This window comes from Candoia aspera, chromosome 1, assembly GCF_035149785.1.
Source record: "Candoia aspera isolate rCanAsp1 chromosome 1, rCanAsp1.hap2, whole genome shotgun sequence".
Classification (NCBI taxonomy): domain Eukaryota; kingdom Metazoa; phylum Chordata; class Lepidosauria; order Squamata; family Boidae; genus Candoia; species Candoia aspera.
The window spans coordinates 260,129,947-260,151,815 of NC_086153.1; the positions used below are offsets into that span (position 1 = coordinate 260,129,947).

Consider the following 21,869-nt stretch of genomic DNA (forward strand, 5'->3'; position numbering starts at 1 on the left):
TTATCGAGATTTGTCATTGCTCTTCTCCCAAGGATTAAGCGTCTTCTGATTTCCTGACTGCAGTCAGCATCTGCAGTAATCTTCGCACCTAGAAATACAAAGTCTTTCACTGCTTCTACATTTTCTCCCTCTATTTGCCAGTTATCGATCAAGCTGGTTGCCATAATCTTGGTTCTTTTGAGGTTTAGTTTCAAGCCAGCTTTTGCACTTTCTTCTTTCACCTTCATCATAAGGCTCCTCAGTTCCTCTTCGCTTTCAGCCATCAAAGTGGTATCATCTGCATATCTGAGATTGTTAATGTTTCTTCCAGCGATTTTAACTCCAGCCTTGGATTCCTCAAGCCCAGCATGTCGCATGATGTGTTCTGCGTACAAGTTGAATAGGTAGGGTGAGAGTATACAGCCCTGCCGTACTCCTTTCCCAATCTTAAACCAGTCCGTTGTTCCGTGGTCTGTTCTTACTGTTGCTACTTGGTTGTTATACAGATTCTTCAGGAGGCATACAAGATGACTTGGTATCCCCATACCGCTAAGAACTTGCCACAATTTGTTATGGTCCACACAGTCAAAGGCTTTAGAATAGTCAATAAAACAGAAATAGATGTTTTTCTGAAACTCCCTGGCTTTTTCCATTATCCAGCAGATATTGGCAATTTGGTCCCTAGTTCCTCTGCCATTTCTAAACCCAGCTTGTACATCTGGCAATTCTCGCTCCATGAATTGCTGAAGTCTACCTTGCAGGACCTTGAGCATTACCTTACTGGCATGTGAAATGAGTGCCACTGTTCGATAGTTTGAACATTCTTTAGTGTTTCCCTTTTTTGGTATGGGGATGTAAGTTGATTTTTTCCAATCTGATGGCCATTCTTGTGTTTTCCAAATTTGCTGGCATATAGCATGCATTACCTTGACAGCATCATCTCGCAAGATTTTGAACAGTTCAGCTGGGATGCCGTCGTCTCCTGCTGCCTTGTTATTAGCAATGCTTCTTAAGGCCTATTCAACCTCACTCTTCAGGATGTCTGGCTCTAGCTCACTGACCACACCGTCAAAGCTATCCCCGATAATGTTATCCTTCCTATACAGATCTTCCGTATATTCTTGCCACCTTTTCTTGATCTCTTCTTCTTCTGTTAGGTCCTTGCCATCTTTGTTTTTGATCATACCCATTTTTGCCTGGAATTTACCTCCAATGTTTCTAATGTTCTGGAAGAGGTCTCTTGTCCTTCCTATTCTATTGTCTTCTTCCACTTCCACGCATTGCTTGTTTAAAAATAATTCCTTATCTCTTCTGGCTAACCTCTGGAATTTTGCATTTAATTGGGCATATCTCCCCCTATCACTGTTGCCTTTTGCTTTCCTTCTTTCTTGGGCTACTTCTAGTGTCTCAGCAGACAGCCACTTTGCCTTCTTGGTTTTCTCTTTCTTTGGGATGTATTTTGTTGCCGCCTCCTGAACAATGTTGCGAACTTCTGTCCAGAGTTCTTCCGGGACCCTATCTACTAAGTCCAGTCCCTTAAATCGATTCTTTACCTCCACTGCATATTCCTGAGGGATATTAGTGAGCTCATATCTAGCTGATCTGTGGGTCTTCCCTAATCTCTTTAGTCTGATCCTAAATTGTACAAGAAGATGTTCGTGATCTGAACTACAGTCAGCTCCAGGTCTTGTTTTTACCGACTGTATAGATGACCGCCACCTTTGGCTGCAAAGGATGTAGTCAATCTGATTTCGGTGTTGTCCATCTGGTGAAGTCCATGTATAAAGCCGTCTCTTAGGTTGTTGGAAGAGAGTGTTCGTTATGCAGAGTGAGTTGTCTTGGCAAAATTCTATCAGCCTATGTCCTGCTTCGTTTTGTTCTCCCAGGCCATGCTTACCTGTAATTCCAGGTGTCGTCTGACTGCCCACCTTAGCATTCCAGTCTCCCGTGATGAAAATAACATCTCTTTTAGGTGTGTTGTCCAGTAGGTGCTGCAGATCCTCATAGAACTGCTCTACTTCAGCTTCTTCAGCATCTGTGGTTGGAACGTATATTTGGATCACTGTGATGTTAGATGGCTTGCCCTGAATTCGAATTGAGATCATTCTATCGTTTTTTGGATTGTATCCAAGCACTGCTTTAGCCACTTGACTATTAATTATGAAGGCTACTCCATTTCTTCTGTGGTCCTCTTGTCCACAGTAGTAGATCTGGTGGTCATTTGATGTGAAGTGGCCCATTCCAGTCCATTTCAGTTCACTGATGCCCAAAATGTCTATCTTTAATCTTGACATCTCACCAATAACCACATCCAATTTGCCCTGGCTCATAGAACTTACATTCCAGGTTCCAATGGCATGTTGATCCTTAGAACATCGGATTCGCCGTTCACCACCAGCACCGTCGGCCGCTAGCCGTCCTTTCGGCTTTGAGCTAGCTGCGTCATCACGTCTGGGGCTAGTTGAACTCATCCTCTGTTCCTCCCCAGTAGCATTTTGACCATCTTCCGACCTGGGGGTCTCATCTTCCGATGGTATACCGACATATCTCTGGTTGTACTGATCCATTTAGTTTTCATGGCAAGAATACTGGGGTGGGTTGCCATTACCTTCCCCAGGGATCGCATTTAGTCTGACCTCTCTGTCATGACCTTCCCGTCTTGGGTGGCCCTTCACGGTTTAGCTCATGGCATCATTGAGGTGCTCAAGCTCCAGCACCACGACAAGGTAACGATCCTTTGCTGAAGCAATATATTTTAACCAACCTCAATTTTTGGAACATGTAAACTATCCTTGGGTCCTGAGGAAGGAGGCACAGAAGCCTATTTATTTGTTTGTTCTTTTTATATCCCACCTTATCTCAAGCTGCAAAAGTCACACACATAGTACCCCCTCTTCTAGAATTTCCCCACACCAACATCCCTGTGGAGCTGAGAGACACCAGGAGCTGCAATACAATTATGGGATGATTTCTGACCCCTTTTGCAGTCCCAGCACTGAGAGAGATGTTGAAGTTTATCTTGCCCATGCCAGGAATTCCAGTCAATATAGAATGAAGAATGGGTGGGTTCAGTCAAAACACACAAAAATCCCATTCATAAAATTAACAGTATCTTCTGTTACTGTATTTCTGGTGCAGTAATTTTCAGGAACAGAAAAGAAAAGGGTTTATTTTTTTATTGTTCTTTTGTCATCTGATTTTTCAAGGTAAATGCTATCATTCAAAGGCAGAGAAGGATTAATTCCATGGCCTGAAGAAAGACCTATGTCTTTCTTTGGGGGTGGGCTGCTTTTTAAGCTTGCTGATAAAAACTGAACCAGACAGCTAGCAGAGGAGTGGGATTTGCTAGGTTGAACATTTAAGTGGCCCTTTGATTCTTCTATTATAGGAACTCTAAATATTCATAGAGTACAGTTTGAGTAGCTAATTTTGGATACATGTACTTTCCCAAGGACCAGGGTGTCAACAAATACTTGGAGACAAATGCCAGAAGAGTGGCCATGTTAATTTGCAAGAGTGAAAAGACAAGCAGTATTCTAGCACTTCAGAAGCTACCTAGTTTTAGAGCTATTTGGTTTTAGCTATCTGGCTTATTTCCTCCATCAAGAAAACAGAAATAATTTAGGGGTACAGTATAGTCTTGTTGAATTCATGGACATAAGCACACTTTAAATGATTATATTTAAATAATGTTTATGTGATAATGCTATTTATTCTGGCTAAACCTTAGTTATGTTTATTTTATGCATTCAGTATATTTATATCCATCTTTCTTTCATCATAGATCTCAAGGATGCATACAAGCTATCCTTGTTAGTAACTCATCCAGATATTGACCAGATGCAGATTTTGCTAATTTACAATAAGAAAAATATACTTGCACTTCAAATAATATCTCAAGATTAAACATTATTTTAGGTGTTACATTTTAATACTGTTCTTTCCTAATGAGAAGAATGTAGGGATCTTGTAACAAGAATTAAAACAAGGGCTATTCAATATCTGGGATTCAATTTAGAAGAGTTATTTTGGAACATGTGGAAGTACAAACCCAGCTGTTTAATCCTGGAAACAGATGTGGCTTCTTTAATAAGTTGTAAGCAGGTGCTGCATTCACAGCATGCCCCAAGACACCTCTTCTGAATTGAATTCAATGCATCACATAGCCTTCTAATTGTTACTTATTAACTAGATGTTTATGTAGAAGATATAGCTGTTTACATAAAGATATTTTCTAGTCTTTATCACTTCCATAATGTTTTTGTAAAACTGATCAGAAATAATTAATAATTTATTTAAATGTAAAATTAAAAGAAAATGTATCATAATGTTTTGAGCTGCAAGAATTAATTCCACAAGTCTACACGATAACATGGTGACAGTTGCTTAAGTGAGCCCTACACATATCACTTATATTTTAAAATAAAGACATAATACTAAAGTTACTTGCTATATCCCCTAAGGTATAAAGATATGGACAACTTAGCCTATCAGTTAGGGTAATTAACACTTCCTGTCTTAAATCAGACTTGTAATCACCATGCTTTCTAGGGTCTTGATAGCTTTGATGGAAACTCTACTGTACAAGCTAATAATGCTGGCAGAGTCAACTAGCCCAAATGCTGTACATTCCATTCCTTTGTCTGCATCTTGTTTGTGGATCATCTGTCTGCCTCACCTTACCCTGCTGTCTTATAAATGCTAATCATCTGTTGCTAAGTGTGCTAAGTGGTTTTCATTGGTACTTTTCTAATGCACTAATGCAGGACCTTTTGTAGGCCATACCCTGTCTCATTTAGATAATCATTTTCTCTCATGGAGGGATGCAGACCTCCTAGAACTCCAAACTATGAAACAGTTTTCACAACTGCATGGTTATATCCACACAGTAATTTAAAAAAAAAAAAAAGCTCAAGCTGTTTTTGGCTACTTGGCATCCTCTCAACTATAAACAATAAAACTAAATGTAAAAGGGGGTTCAGATGCTAACCACTGTGAATGGCATGCATGCTTGCACACACTAAAAGACAAATGAACTACGGAGCTCAGCTGTTTTTGTGATGATCCCAGTTAACCTAACAATCAGGCATTGAATTGATTTTCTACTTTCAGAGCTCCCGCTCTGCTGTAGGGAGAAATTCATCTGGTAGGGGCTATGTTGCAGGCTAATACAATTAATAGCAAGAAACGTTCATTTTGTCTACAACTTATCAGCTAAGTTGTGGCTTGGATGTTCATGCTAAGCAGTTGGACAAAGCTCACTACAAATAACTTAGCCAAAGTTATTTTCTTTTCTTTGTTAGTGTGCAATGCAAGTTCAGTCATGGATTGTCTCTGTCTTGGGTATCTCTCAATACCTGAGGCCACTGATTTAGTTATATGGGATACTTAAATTCTCTATTTCAAATTTCTTGTAAATTATACAAATTTATTTTTGTATTTTTAAAAATGTGCTGATAATACTGGATAGTTGGTTTAGCCAGTATTAAAACCATCAGTACATTCAGAGTTACTGGAGTTTCAGAGGCTGCCAAAGCAGCTGGTCCACAACCTAGGATAGAAAGCAGCTATTTCTTGAAATGGTTTGGGACTGGAATTTAGTTTCATACTCAAAGTCTTATGCAAAGTTCTAGAATTAGGAGGTATGTTTTCACACACTGGATGTGTATTGTCATATGCATAAATCATGTGGATTCTCTTCCGACTTAAAACAAAGTCTCCTTTGAGTCAATATCAACTCCAGTGATGCCACAGATATGTCTATGTTGTTTTTCTTGGCAATAATTCAGAAGTAGTTTGTCATTTCTTTCTTCCAGCATGGTTTAGGACATCTTAGTCTGGCCTACAGCTTTGGCTGTTTTGCAGTCAGGTATTAATCAGGTCTGATCCTGCTTTGCTTTTGAAATCAGCCACATTCAGCTGAGTGCCACTGCACTTAACTAAAAACACTTGTACTTTTTCTGTTACAGTTGTTGGAATTCTGAGTTAATGTATCATAGTGAAATTAAAAGACTAATAAAATCTCTCCTCTTCTATCAAAACATCATGTGGTTTTATACAAGCTATGGCCTTCTTGTGCTCTAACATTTACCTATCTTTCCCTGTAGTAGCTTTTCTGAGCCTGGTGACTACCATATGCATGGGACTTCAAATTTCCAGCCACACGGAAGGCAGCAGACTAAAGACAGTATCATTTAAGTGAACTCTGCTGAGTGCATTTATCACCATAATCATTTGGGTGATGGGAAGCGCTAAACTAGGTGATGTACATGCCCCTCCATTGCAATCCACGTTCTATCTGTAATATATGCATTTATTGCTCAATTGATTTATGTATACCACATGAATGCTTCTTATCCTACTCTGGTTTCTGCTATATTCCATGGAAAATCTATTTAAATAAGGCCTAACTTTCTACAAGAAACTGAGCAGAAGTTCCGAATTCAAAAGGTATTTTTTCCCGCAAACACAATTTTAAACTTAAGAGTTTGCACAGGGCTTTTCTGGCTTGGAACAAACTAGTAGGAATAGGATTTTCTCCCCTAACCAAAACAACTTTAGTCACAATTATAATAGACCTTCTTATCTGAGCGTACGTGCACCTTCTGATGCTAAACCAACACAATGGATCAAACCTTCAAGGTTGTATTGTCTCTCCCTGCCCCATTGTTATTTGACTTACAAAAAGTAGATAATACATCTCCTTGTCAGCTTACATTCCAGCTGCAAAAGTTGTGCAGAAATCTTTCAGTAAATGTATCGGCTGCATGAATAAGCTCTCTACCGACAGCTAATGTTTGCATTTCACCCAACACCTTGTCTGTGGTAGTATGAAAAAACGCCCATCAGACAAGAATAGATGTATTGGTGGATTAAATATGCTTTTAAAACATGCAAGAAAGCCCACATGCCAATAAGCTTTTGTATCCACAAAGCACATGACTATTATAAGAGGGACCATAGATTGTTAATTGCTTTGCGCACAAGAAGTCTCAGTTCCCTCAAACAAAACAAAATGTAAAACAAAACAAAACAAAGATCTTAAGCCACAGCACAGCTTTCCACAACCTGTCCCAGTCCAAATACATCAAACTACAATTCCCATAATTTCCAGCCAGCTCTCACCTTGCTGAGAACTACAGAGGTTGTAGCTCAACACAACTGGAGGACACCAAATTGATGAGGGCTGCAGTGGACAAAGGTTTTTCCTCAGTCCTAGAAGTCCAGAGACTTGCTACTAATCAAAGGGAGCAATGCTAAACTAGACCAAGAAAGCAGCTTCATTTGTAAGCACACCCTGATGAACAAAATGTTTGTTATTTTTAATTATCTCTGCTCTTAGCATGGATTCAAACCCTTTCATAGTAACTGAATGTATTACTGAATGTATTACAGTCACAGCTAAGGCTTAATCCACATTATGTATTTATTCCATGCCAGTACTAAACTGGAATTACTTTTGATAGGTACTATCCTATTATAAAGAAAATAACAGAACACCTGGATAGATTTCAAGGAATTTTGAATTTACAAAGGCAACACGGCAGTATAAAATGGAAAAAGGACCGTGTAAATTAACTTATTATTCAATAACTGACACATGTTTAACCTATGATTTGGAAAGACACCGATACATTTTCATATTAATTATCTCACCACTGGCATGGGGAAGTAAATTTCCAAAGACATGCCTTCCTTTTTTCCTGTTAGCCACGTGCTCTGAGTAACTGCCTACCCTACGATATGCTGAAGAAGGCACTGCGCATCTTGCAAAACCTCTAACTTAAAACAATACAACCTGAACAGATAATTTTGCATGGTATTCTTACCTCACCATGGCTGTAACTGAACTTACCTACATACCTTCATTAGAAAAATTTGCAGCAATCGATTGTTGACATGCATTGATCTCTCATTATTTGAATTAGGTTTTTTCCCCCCCAAGAAACGAGCAAGGAGGAAGACTTGCCTACAATGAGGACAACATTTCTGGAGTTGTTCTGGTTATAAGATAATTTTTCAGGCCCCCTTTCTCCTTTTTACCATTATTGTGATTATTAAATTTGAAGTTATTCATTAATACTATCATATGTATTTATATTTTCTTTTCTTAATTCATTTAGGAAGGGAGGGAGGAAATGTACGTTTGCCCCATGCATTGTATGCAGCTATTCTTTTTATAAGCTATTTGTTCATTCATTATAGGATTTAAAAAAATAGTCTAATGTTTACTGAGTCTTGTTAGAGTAGAAAAACCTTGGAATTGTTGTAGCAGTTGCTACTCTTCAGAAGATTCCAATCCAACACTTTTTGTTGCAATTGCATTTTAATTGCTTAGAATTTTGTTCTAGTAACAGTGAATTATAAACACTGTGCTACTGTATAAAATACACTTCTGTCCTACTCCACTTGCTGTATCATGGTTCAGTTCCAATCAAAATTTCCCAGCCAAACAGCAGCAACATTTGGAGTTCAATTCTGCTGCCTTGTAACACTATTTTTCAAAAGACTCATTTCTGTTTTGTATCTGCAGTGGAATACATTTCAAACTGAAAAAAATTAGGAGAGACAGCTCAGCCTACCTGTCTGCATCACCAAGACCCAGTGAGGTGTTCCGTTGCAGAGTTTCCCGTACAGCAGCCATTCCATCAGGAAGTCTATTTAATCTTCGAGTGTAAAGGCCCAGTCCACCATCAGTCATGTACCTGCAAAAAAACCAGCCAACCAACAATAATAGTAATAATGTTAAGCAAGCAAATAGATCAAAATAATATGTACAGATCTAAATACTGTGGGTTAAGTTGTACCACCTATTTAAGCTAATTCTGGCATAGACCGAAACATCGTTCTGTTGGTTACTGTATATTCATTGTATGAAAGTCTGTTTGGCTGAAAAATGAGAGTACAGCAAGATCTAAGCTATCAGTAACATTTTCTACCAGGGAATGGGTTAGTGATAATTTGCTTACCATCTTAAGTCTGACTTTCCCTTCATAACTAAAGAGGTACGAAATCTTGCTTTTAGGAGAGATTGTTCTAGTATTGCAGATGTATGGGATTGTTAAAGCTTTTGTGGTATATCTGCTTCTATGAAGTACAATATATGTGCTTACACGCTCTTCATATGACAAATCATTTCTCTTTGTACATAAATAATGGTTATAATAGGGGCAATCAACTGGAAGCATTAAGGCTGAATTTTGTTGCAAAGCAATTATATGGTTTGTTTTCTCTAATTTGGCTTATCTGTTTTAATTAAGGTGCAGTGAGCATTTTGCTCACAGTTGTAGCCAAAAAGAACTAGCTTCCAAGTTACTATTACACCTCTTACTTGAGCACTGTATTCAGTACCTCAGCTAATGGACACTTAGAGAATCAATGGTTTCTGCTTTACTGCATTGCCATCCCTATTGTTTCCAGATAGGGAAATAAGCACTGAAAAAGGAAAGAACTATTTCCATATGAATACTGGGTTACTAGGTTGTACTGATATTATCTGAAAACTCTGATCTACAGCAAGAGGCTTACCACCCATAGGGGTGAGAAGGGGATTTTTTTTTTTAAATGTGCCTGCCTTCCAGACTACTGTCTGGCATATAGAAATTTAACATTTCTGGCCTAAGGGACACATTTCTCCAAAGGCCACTGAATGCAAACCACTCAGCCTTACCAGAACTACTGTTTACTTCTAACTGTCAACAAGAAACAGTTCTTAGCAACTTTCTTCAAAGAACATAATCTCTTTGTCTGCAGACAGCAGATAGGTGTAATTCCTCAATGCCTTTTATGTGTGAGTATACACATACTTAACTCTCTCAATAATTGTTTTGTGCAACCCACTGGCAATTGTGGGTGAAACCAAACCAACTTTAACAAAGAAAATGCTCTCACAGAGCACTGATACTGGTTACAATTCCCATTGAATAGCAAAAGTATCAGGATACTAGTGGTATCATAGAGTGAAAACCTCTTGAGAGTTATAGAAGACCAGGAAATACATCAAATTGGCCTCAAAACCTACCACATACAGGATTTTCAAGCCTGGTCTGCTAGAGTTCAATAATAGTAAAGTGAATATTAACCCTATCGATATCTTTAAACCAATGGGCTACACAGAGTGGTTTGCTAAATCATTATATTTTGCTAATTTAACTTCTGATCTGTTTTAGCTGCTTTATAATGTTACAGAGAAGCTGAGCCTTTATAGAAACATGGAGTTTATTTCTGTATTTTTGTCAGCCTGATATTTTGACTGAATTATCCATTTTGTTCCAGGAAAGCTGGGGCGAGGGTGAGGTTTAAAGGCCCCAGGAGGAGATAGCCAAAGTTAGAGGAGAAAGTAGTATGTCCCTATGCTATTGACTGATCAATTTAAGAGATGACACATGGCAAACTCTACCTACTTCACTCAGACGCAATTCATGAAAGTCTTGGCAGGAATCACAACCCAATTCAAAAAGTCCCATCACAACATAAATCAGATTAAAATATTACCTGTGCACGCTTTGTTACACCTTTCTGTTGCAGTACAGCTTCTACAAAGCCAATTCAGATACCTTTAATTATTGTAAGTAGGCAGGAATTCCTATGAAGTTTCCTTTAGTTCCCTACCACCAATCCAGAGTTACTGTTTATCTGTATGCTTTACTGTGTAATTCACTGAGGAAGAACATACAAGAGTTTGGCAACCCGGCTGGAAGAGGCAGACCCAAGAGGAAGAGCCAGGGATGGGAAGATTGCTGATTGTTTGCTAATGACAATTCACTGCCAACTGCTGCTAACACTTTCCTGAATACAGGAAGTAATCAGTCCTATCTGCCCTGACCAGACCCCATACAGAATACTGTGTCCAGTTCTGGGCACCACAATTCAAAAGCACAGTGACAATTGCAGCAAATTCAGAGGATGGCCACCAAGAATGTGAGCGACCTGGAAATGAAATCCTATGAAGAACAGTTAAAATATTTGGATATATTTAGCCTACAGAAGAGACAGCTAAGAGAAGCAATGATAGCAGTCTTCAAATATCTGAAGGGCTGTCAAATGGAGTAAGAGTGGACTTATTCTTTATTGTCCCAGAGAGCAGGTCTAGAACCAGAGAGTTAAAAGTACAATGAAGTAGGTTCCAGCTAGACTTCAGGAGGAATTTCTAGACTGTACAAGCTGTCAGCCAGTGAAACATGAAGCGGCTGTGAGGAGGCTGAGAAAGAAACGAGACTAGACATAGACAACCAACAGATGGGAGAGGCGTTTATCTAATCGGTGGCAGGTTAATCTGGGCTGAGAAGAGATTCAGAGAGATTCTGCCTTAATGAACTCACTAATGAAAGAGGGCAGGATATTCCTATTGCATTTCCAAGATTCTGGACCTTACCCCTAATTTTTTTCATTAAAACCCTTTATTGAACTCTGAGTGATTCTTGCTTCCTTGCTTGTGCCCTGAGGTATGGGGTTTGACAGAGATCTGAACTCTCATGTATCAGAAACAGTGTAGTAGACCCAGACCTGAGCAGAAAGTTGGACTAGATGATCTCTAAGTTACCTTCCAATTCTGTCTTTCTATGAACTTAGAACTACCCTCACATTTGAGCATTCAGTCTTCTCAGTATCCCAATTCATTCTTAAACAGATCCAAACTGAGCCTGGCTCATAATCTGTTCTTTATGTTCCTCCCATGTCCTACTCTGGTTCCAGCACCAATGTTCTCTTCTCTTTTCCGTCTGTCTGCACATTGCCTCGTTTCCCCATACAGACCCGGATACAGCTTTCCTTGCTGATGAAATAATTACAAGCCTCTCTAGCTAGTCCCATATGTGGCAAAGCTAATATTAAAGTGCAAGCTTCAAGTATCATGTTTTGCATGGAAAGATCTGGATAGAGACTTGAGCAATAAAAAATAAAAATGTGTCCAATAAACCAAAGGCCTACTGCTATTTTAAAAATAAGGCTTCCCTTGACATGAAGTCCAGTCGTGTCCGACTCTAGGGGGCGGTGCTCATCTCTGTTTCAAAGACGAAGAGCCAGCGTTTGTCCATAGACACTTCCGTGGTCCTGTGGCCAGCATGACTAAACAGAACGCTGTTACCTGCCCGCCGAAGCGGTACCTATTAATCTACTCACATTTGCATGTTTTCGAACTGCTAGGTTGGCAGGAGCTGGGACTAGCAACGGGAGCTCACCCCATCACGCGGATTCGAACCGCCGACCTTCCTATCGGCAAGCTCAGCAGCTCAGCGGTTTAACCCGCAGCACCACCGCGTCCCTATTTTAAAAATAGTAGAAAGCTTTTCTAGATATGAGCTAGAGAGAGAGCACAAAACCACTTGGTCTGTACCTTCACTTGCAGATACGCATGTAGGACAGTTGTCTTCCTTCCTAAGATAAATAATATTTATTTTACTTTATTTTTTTATATAGCATTTTCAAGTGTGCAATTAGATCAGACTCCTGAGCTGCACTTGACTTCTTTCCTGTTGCCTTTTCAACTAACAGCTCCAGTTTTAATAGGACAAATACTTTCATCAGCATTAAAATATGACTAAATTAGTCTAGATCCAAACCATTATTGTTTAAGCAGCATAGCTTCAACAAGTGGAGCTCCCACAATTATCTTCAAGTTTAAAAAAATCCACAGCAATGAGTAGATGATGACTGCATATTTCAGAGTATAGGATAACAGGTCACTTCCCAATTCACTGTAAAATCCAAGCAGCAGACATTTTTTCAATATTAATACTTGGGATTGGAGTATTTCTTATAGAATAATTGAAATAATTAGTGGCCTTTTTCATTCTAGCATTATTTTTACTTGCTTTTTTTTTAAAGCTCATCTGAACATGTTTGGAGTTTATGCTTCTCTATATGCTCTCAGATATACTACCCCAAAACCATATCAGTATTTTTAGCGTATGAGGGTTAACAGATTTTAAATTGCCATTGTGCCAAACTTTTGAATGAAGTTTTCATCTTAAAAATAGAAGTGGAAAAGTAAAATAAAATATAGACAATTAAATAGATAATGAAAGAGAACTGAAAAGTTCTGAGAAGCTGCTTTTAGAAGCATTTTAAGTAATCTTAATGACCTTTATTCACACAAGGTTTAAGAGATCATATTAAACTAGGTAGGCTGAAATTAAAGTTTCTTCATATAACTACACATGAAAAAATTGAAGTCCAAACATATAAATGATAAAAAAATTAACTTATGCACATCTTTCTTAAATGGTACAGCTTTTAAAATCAACTGCAGCTTAAATTACTATTGCCATGGACATTTAAACAACAACAACAAAAAATCCCTAAGCCAGCCTTCCTCAAACTTCCTGGGGCTACAAACTTCCCAAATGCATAGCCCAAAGAGTTTACAGTAGAATCCCACACACTGGTCAAGTCCCAGATTGGGGGAAATTGGTCCTAAGTGTACGGTATGGTGAAAGTCCCACATGTCTCTGAAATTTGAATTCCCCCTTCTCTTCTGCTAGATTCTGTACAATTCAACAATACAATACAACTATGCAACAAGCAAAAAGAAAAGAAAACAGTGACGTTGATACCTCTGGCAAACGTTCAGTAAAATAACATACTTTACTAAGTCATGAATGAAGTGTTATTTCCTTTCAATCTTTCCGTTGCTGCTCTGAAAACACTGGCCAAATTATCTGAAGAGTCTGAATATGTTCTTCAGTTCTGCAAAGTTCACTGCCATTTACTGACTTTTCTTTTAAAGACTCCTCTTTGCCAAGGAGGAGGAGGAGGAGGACGACGACGAAGAGGAAAGAAGGCTTCCTGTCAGACAATTTAAACGTTGTAACGTCTACGCTGATCTTCTTGCAATAACTGGAAAAAATAGTGCTTTGTCCAGCACTAACCCCATTTCTACCTTTTAAAAAAATCACTGAATTACACTGGCAGCTATAATAGATAACCTCTAACTATCATGCCGAAAACAAGAAATAAACTTCACATGCAACAAGGAGGAAAAAGGAAAGTGCAATGGATGTAAGTCAGCTCTGAAAGTCTCTACTGGTGCAAGAACAATAAACAATTGCCCCTCTGGGGTTTCACAAAGAGGTTGCTAAGCTAGTTAAAACTAGGGACAGGACTATTCTCAGTTCTTCTTTGTCCATGGGGACAAGACACAATACTTTTCTCTCAACTGCATAAACAAGGAGTTCAGTTTCAATGGCAGTGACAGAAGCAAGTCTCAAATCTTTCATTTATTATAACATTTGTTTGCACGACGTTACAGGCATCAGCCTTAAAATGGGAAGAGCAAATGTAGGCGTTATGTAAGAAACAAGTATTTTTCAATGTGGTTTTTTTTTTTTTAGTAAGAGAAAAACTTTAAAATAGGATGGGCTAGTGAGTGTGTGCATACATGAAAGTGTGTACGCAGAGACAGACATTCCATGAATAGATTTGCTACCATCACTATATTCAACAGAGATCTACAGTGAATCCTGACTCTGACAACTATCCTTTTATGATAAACTTTTCAATGCCTGTTTGTTGTAGTCAGTTCTTACACATGTAGAAGTTGATACACTTAAAATTCTTAGAAATATAGCCCAAGTATGGTCATAACATTGAAGCAAATTAAATAATTTGAAACTCCATTGATTTTAGTAGGACAACTGTGGGTAGATTAGATAACGGCAGAATTGTTCCTATAGGCCAGCATCTCCTAACATGATGCTAGATTGTGCTGGACTCCAACACCCATTATTCCTATCATCAGGACATTGGATGGGGGAAGGTTGGTACCATCCATGAAGCTGTGTTTTCTAGCTGGTTCAGGCCAGTCCACACAAACTCCCTGTTAAGTGTGCAACGTCCTGCTGTCCTCCTTTTTCTTTCTCCCCTCACATACGCTTTGTTCATGTTCTCCAGACTTTCCCAATTTTAGGCAAGAAGGTGCGATGGAGTGCTAAAACAACCCTGACCTCACAGCAGAAAGGTGGTGGTGGACATTCGTATTTCCACTAAGAGAGTCCCCGTGGGGTCAAGTGAACGCAGAGGAAACAGCACCAGATAAGAGCAGCATGAGGAAAAGAGCAGATGGGTACACAGGTAGGAGGCAGCAGTGGGAATTGAGGGAAGAGGGAACAATATGGGGTCCATATGCATCTAGTGTTCTCCCTCCCCAGTACAAAAGTAATGCATGTCATACAAGCAGAGTACCAGGCAGCCGAAACAAACTCTGTGCCTTAAAGCTTCTCATAATCGCAAAATATGGGCCCTGGAGATTACAATAATGAACAGCACTTGCAGGAGCAAACTGCTGCGTGTGTATACCAGTCGTGACTACTCAGAGTAGTACATCAGTGTGTACACAACAAAAGCTGTGTTCACACATCAGAACTGGGTTTCTGCCTAATTTAGATAACAACCCTTTATGGATAACAACCCTATGACAGAATCTTCTAAGCCGGTCAATTTATACATTTCATGTGTTAAAAATCTGGGAGTGCAAAAAAACTCCAGTGAAGTGCATTTCTGTCCTGCCCTTCCCAGTCTAATATCCTGTTCTACCCATTTTATTTGTTTGTTTGTTTAATTTATATCATCTCCCATCTCCCCCAATGGGAGATGCACAGAAAATATAATACTAAATTGAAAATTAATGTTGAGTAAGTTGACATTGTGATACAAAAGTTAATAACGTGAGGGTGTATAGTAACCTTAAAATGACTTTTAGAGGAGTAAACAAACACTGAATTTAGTGGGACTTAATTTCAGGGAAGACAAAGATGGAATTCAATCCTTTAATTTTTTTCCGTCATAAACATTTCTGTTTTATCTCCTATTTTTCAAATGTTACTAAAAATCATAGTTGGGGGGGGACTTTAATGTAAACAGAATAATCATATTTTAGCAAATGGCAGTTAACACTATTTGATCTGGGTTCTTGGTTCATCAGTTTGAGAATGATAGGGATCAATTTTTAAACTATCCAGCCTCCAAGGAGTCAAACAGCAGCCATCAGCCATAATCCCTCACTCTCAAAACACTGTTCATGTCCCAAATATTAATTTAAAAAAGACCCCTATGAATAATGTACTTTTCTCCTTTTTTCCCAGAACAAAGCCTCTGTCTGTATGTGTATGAATGACAAATGTTTAAGGAAAACAACAGTTGCTGAAAATACTAACACAAAAGTCAAAAGACTTAACATTCTAGAACAGGTGACAGGATGACACTGGATCCTGTTTTATATTGCATATATTATTATGCTACCATTTGTTGAATATTGGCTGTCCTGCTACCATTGTGTTAAGTTACAGCACACAGATAAAACTATTTGGAATTCTAATATGGTACTATATTATAATATACGGTAACAATTTATAAAATGGTAAAAATATACATGATCATGCTATGCACAATCTAAGAAAAAAATACAGGAAAAGTTTCATGTATAAATACAAATAAAGCAGCATACAAATTCATGCTGGCCTGAGGAGAAGGGAAGATTTCATCCTGTCCCCTTTCCTTGAGGGAAGAATATTCACTCCTTGGGTTCATTCGTTTGCAAATTGTATGAAACAATTCAAATGTTTTTTTCCTGAGGAAATACATATTTGAAATTATTTCTTCAAATGCCAGATTCCACAATATCATGCAATCGCCTGTTTCAATGTTCTATAGAGGGAGTTCCCTCATTTGAGTATTGTTACAGAAAAATCTCCCGTCTTAGGTGCCTATTAAATTAACTACAGGCAGTCCTCAGCTTACATCCATTCATTCAGCAACCGTTCAAAGTTATGGCAGCGCTGAAGAAATGGCTATACAACTGGTCCTCAAAGTTCCAGCCATTGCAGCGTCCCCGCAGTCACATGATCACATGCCAGACACTCAGGTGCCTGTCTCGCAATTACAACGTCACAGTGAGCTACAGTCATGTGATCTTCCCTGGCAGCTTCCCACAAGCAAAGTCAATGGGGAAGCTGTCAGGGAAGGTCACAAGTCACTTTAGTAAGTCACTCCTGCCACTTTTTCTCCTGCCCACAGCATCCCCTCACCTGTGCATGGCCTGCAACAGCCCTCCCAAGGCCTCCACTGGCCCTCCCAAGGCTTCCCAAGACCCATGTGCAGCATCAGTGCACCCCTTACCAGGGACTCCCGCCTCTTGCTGCTTAACAACCTGCATGTCCTGGAGTTATGACAGCAACGGGGACTGCCCAGGATTATAGTCACTAAGCAATGCGGTCACGTGATGTCACATTTAACGACAGCATCGCTTAGCGATGGCAATCTCAGGCAGTCCTACTTGCCATCATAACCCAAGGACTACCTGTACTTTAGATGATGAGACATAGAACAGGATCTTTTAAACTGTTGTTATAACTATGGATATGTTCCTATAAGAGGAAGTGGATCTTCAGGTATTCTATTTTGGCTTGTTTATTTTGTTCTCTATTCTTCACATCATTGTTGAACCAATGTGTGCCTCTCTGCAGATGTGTCTTCTCCAAGTTACCAATATTTATTTATTTGTTTGCCTATTCATTCATTCACCTTCTCCCTCCCTCTCCCTATTCATCCCGTTTCCATTCTTCCATTCTTTCTCTCCATTTACTCAGGAGGAGTATGGTAGCACTTCCTCCAACTAACAAATGTTATTAACAGGTGTTTGTGAGCTGCAGCATCACAGACTAATACAGTTCTCCTCCTACAATGTCTATCTACTCAGTTTTTTTCCTCCTCCTTCCACCTCATGCCATTCCACTGCCTTCCTTTTCATTGAAGTTGGCAGCAACAGAACACAAGCATTTCATCCTGACAGCTATTCCCACAGCATAAGACAACTAGCAGCTGTATCTTGCCACCTGGATGGAATACACTGTAAAAAGATCCTTCTTGCTGGCGTTATGTCAGGAATTGAGGAAATGCCACAGAAAATGGGCATATGGAATGGACCAGAAACAATTGGGAAGCCATGAAGAAAGCAGATACAATAAGGAACATGGAGAAAATGAGTTTTCCATATTCAAAGAAGGGCATACCTTAGTAGAGTTCTGAAACAGACCAGTGCTATGATAGTAGTAAGGCAGAGTGTACTCCACTTTCTTGGGGGGAAAAGACTGTTCCACTAATACACAACTGGCAAGTTTTACCTGTGCTTTTCTTGACCTTGGCAGGCCTGCTAGAGCACAGATCTGTAAAATTCTAGTACAACTTCAAGTTGCAACAAGTACTGAAAAGAAGGGCACTAGTTCTATATTTAGTGCATTGTGATATGAGTTCCATGAAATCCTCAATCACTGACTATGACACACCACACACAAAACCATACACAATATATCAGGTGTCACTACAGGTGGTGGTCATATTTAGTGCATTCCAGTGAACATCTAGCCTGCTTCATTTCTTTTACTCTTCCAGGTATGTGGTTGCAATATGCCTGTAACAAACATAAACCATTCAAGGGTAATACGAAATGCAAGGTCATCAGACCTTTAGCAGCAAATCAACGTGCAGCAATTAATATGTGATACTAGTAACACCTTGTTTAATTTCTTGCTTATGTCTTGACTTCGTTGTACCCACCCAGAATCCACCTGGATTGGAGCAAGCTGTAAATATTGTTAAGACAGACAAATAAAAAAATAAAAATAAAAATACAATTATCATCTAGTAACTTCAGCAGAAAGTTATTAGTCCATGAACATCTTCAAGAAACAGTCAAATAAATAACATTTATGATTTACAGATAATCCCCAAAGGAACTGGAAATGTAGCCTGACACACTGAGGAATTTTAATTAAAATTTGAGGACCTAAGCTGGTTAACACTTGTTGATAACTAGGAAGTGTTTATGTTTACAGCTCCTCAAGATGGTTAAAATTTGGAATGGCTGAAAGCAACAGATGGAGACAGCTACCATTTCTTGAATAAAACTGAAAAATTAAAATTAATGATAGCCATTAATTTTTAAAAGTTCTGATTTGCTTTCTCTCAAACTATCACCCCAAATTTTATTCAATGGCTGTAATTAAATTCATTTTCTTACATTCAGCACACTGTACAAATTTGGTTGATGTAACTGCTGTTAATAAAGCATTAAAAGGACTTACACAAATGGAAATTCAACAGAATAAGCTCTAAGGAAAAACAATCAAGAGCCTCACTCCTAACTTCAGGTCCGTTTTATTAGCAAAAGCCAACTGCTTCCGAGTTCCCTTGGTAGCAAAAACTTTCGAACCTTTCTCCCATTCTGCCACTGCTAGTGCCTCAAACATTTTGTTCCTTCCAAGCCTCCTTTGTAAGCAATATTATTTCTTACTATCACTATTCAGTGGAAAAGAGAACCTGTGGAGTCCCTGGTGCTCTCTGAGCCTTGTTGTTTTCTTGCAGACGTTTCACTGCCAGACTAGGCAACATCTTCAGCTTTTGCACTGAAGATGTTGCCTAGTCTGGCAGTGAAACGTCTGCAAGAAAACAACAAGGCTCAGAGAGCACCAGGGACTCCACAGTTCATCCCTGAGCTACAAATATTTGCTTCGAAAAGAGAACCTGAACAGAAATCTTTTTAAAAAAGAGATTCTAACAGAAGTTAGAATGAGGCCTTCTCTTTAGAGATTATATGCCTTATGGAGATGTGTGCAGGAACCTTTAGTGGACTATTGGGTGAAAGTTGCTTTTTTCCCCAGTTACTACAGGTCTTGAGTTTTGATTTCTTACTTGTCTGTTTATGGCCCCGTTGAGTCAGTCTTGACTCCTGGCGACTGCCTGGACAAGTCCCAGCAGTTTTCTTGGCAAGGTTTTTCAGAAGTGGTTTGCCATTACCTCCTTCCTAGGGCTGAGAGAAAGTGACAGGCCCAGTAATCCAGCTGGCTTTGTGCCCAAAGGTGGGCACAGGTCTTCCAGTTTCTAGCCTGATGCCTTAACCACTACAGCAATCTTAATCTTGTCCATTTCCAATTAAATCACTATTGATCTAAGTCTGGAAACTGATTGGCTTCTCACATAGGTTTTGTATATAGCATGCCAACTTACCCTTTATAATATTCATATGATTACAGAAGCTTAGAACCAATTTGAAAGTGTCTTCAGCTGCACTCAGAACACTTAGAATTATATTCACTTACATTTGTATGGCTACACTTGCATACCTCTGACCTGAGCACTTTTTGAGGGGGGGTGCCTTTGAGTCAATGTTGACTCCTGGTGACTGCCTGGACTAGTCCCTGCAGTTTTCTTGGCAAGATTTCAGCGGCTTGCCATTGCCTCCTTCCTAGGGCTGAGAGAAAGTGACTGGTCCAAGGTCCCCTAGCTGGCTTCGTGCCTAAGGTGGAACTAGAACTCATGGATCTTCTGGTTTCTAGCCTGATGCCTTAATGACTACAGCAATCTTACTAATTTATTAGTCACCTCTTTTTTTCTTATTACATGTATTTTAGCCATTTATGTAATGACCATTCCTAGCAGACTGAACAATGTCTGCTGAATGTTGACATTGCTTTGCGCTGTTCTCTCAACTGCTTTCAATAAGCCTTGATACCAATTTTCAGCCTTTGAACATCACTGATAAAACCATGGCTGGTATGCTTCTTTGAAAAAGAAGTTATTGAGTTATTTATAAAAATAATAAAGGCAGGATAAAATAAAATAAAATAAAATAAAATAAAATAAAATAAAATAAAATAAAATAAATAAAAAGGTAAGTAAATCGCTTAAGTAGTTGTAACTTGATTTCTTATAATAGAAATTCAAAGATTAGAATGGTTGAAATTTGGAGCAAGTAAATTAACTCCACTAGTCCATTTGTCAGACTCCGCGATCCAGTGATTGTTGAATCCTCTAATCGTGTTCCACTGCCATGATGAGTCAATGCATGTCAAGAACGGAAGGGAGGAGGGAAATGTCAGGTGTGTGAAACTGAATTGTTTGGGTGGAAAGGGGGGAGTGAAGGTCGTACCAGCAGAGGCAACTGTGCCTGATATGGCTAGTCATTAGAACTTGGGTGGGAATGAGATAGCGGGGGGAGGGGGGTAACGGAAAGTTTTAATGAGCTAGTTTAGGCAGGAAGTTTCCAATCACAGCTTTTTCTTCTGATCTGTGCACTGCATCTCAATAAACCTGAATCCTCATATTCTAAAGGTGAATGAGTCGGGTCATTACTGGGACCAAAGGTGTCATTTTTACATAAAGCTGTGATTGCTTCAATTGTTAACTTTACGGGGAGAAGTTGCGGGGAGGAAGGTTAACCCATTAGCTCTCCAGAGTCATATTTCAACATAATGGAGGGTACCAATCAACCTAAATCCGAGGTGGCCGCAGAAGACTAAGAGGTCCCCAGGGATCTCTGTGGAACCTGCAGTGACCACAAGAAGCAGAGGGGCAAAGATCCAAGGAGGGAAGGCGAAGGAGAAAGGAGCCAAGCCGAAGGTCAAAAAGCCCCAAACGAGTCAACCTCCTTCTCTGGACTCGGATGAATTCTTGGAGAAGGAGCAAATCCCAAAACCCAAGCCTGGCTGGACTTTTGGGGTGGGAGATCGAATGGAGTGAACTCCGGCAAAGTTCTTGCGACAGGAAGCCAAAAGCCGGGAGCTGATGACCGACCGTTTATCCCACTTGGAATGAGAGATGCTAGGGGTCACCGAGACAGTGTCCAGCCTGAAGGAGGCGATGGATGGGCTGGTTAGCCACCTAACCTGGAAGGTTCCTATCCTGGAGAGTACTCAATCGGTCTCAGTATCGGGAGATGACTCGGGAGCCTCGGACCAGACCCGATCGAGCGAAGACGAAGCTACAGGAGCAGGGGCAGCAAGAGATCAGCTGACTAGACGGAGGGTTTGAATGTCGTTCTTTACACAATTTCAGTTTATACCTTGCCATTTCCAAGGCTAATGTAACAACCCAATGCTTGAATCACTTTATTTTCTGTT

At 39.5% G+C, this 21,869-nt stretch overlaps 1 protein-coding gene across 4 annotated transcripts in view; it reads right to left on the minus strand.

The window, feature by feature from the left end:
• Nucleotides 1–21,869, minus strand: part of NAV2 (neuron navigator 2) — a 307,499-nt gene that overhangs the window by 104,548 nt on the left and 181,082 nt on the right. For all 4 annotated transcript variants that reach the window (XM_063289573.1, XM_063289572.1, XM_063289571.1 and 1 more), the window contains one exon: nucleotides 8,562–8,684. In XM_063289573.1, coding sequence (XP_063145643.1) covers nucleotides 8,562–8,684 — 123 coding nt within the window. The remainder of the gene's footprint in view (nucleotides 1–8,561; nucleotides 8,685–21,869) is intronic.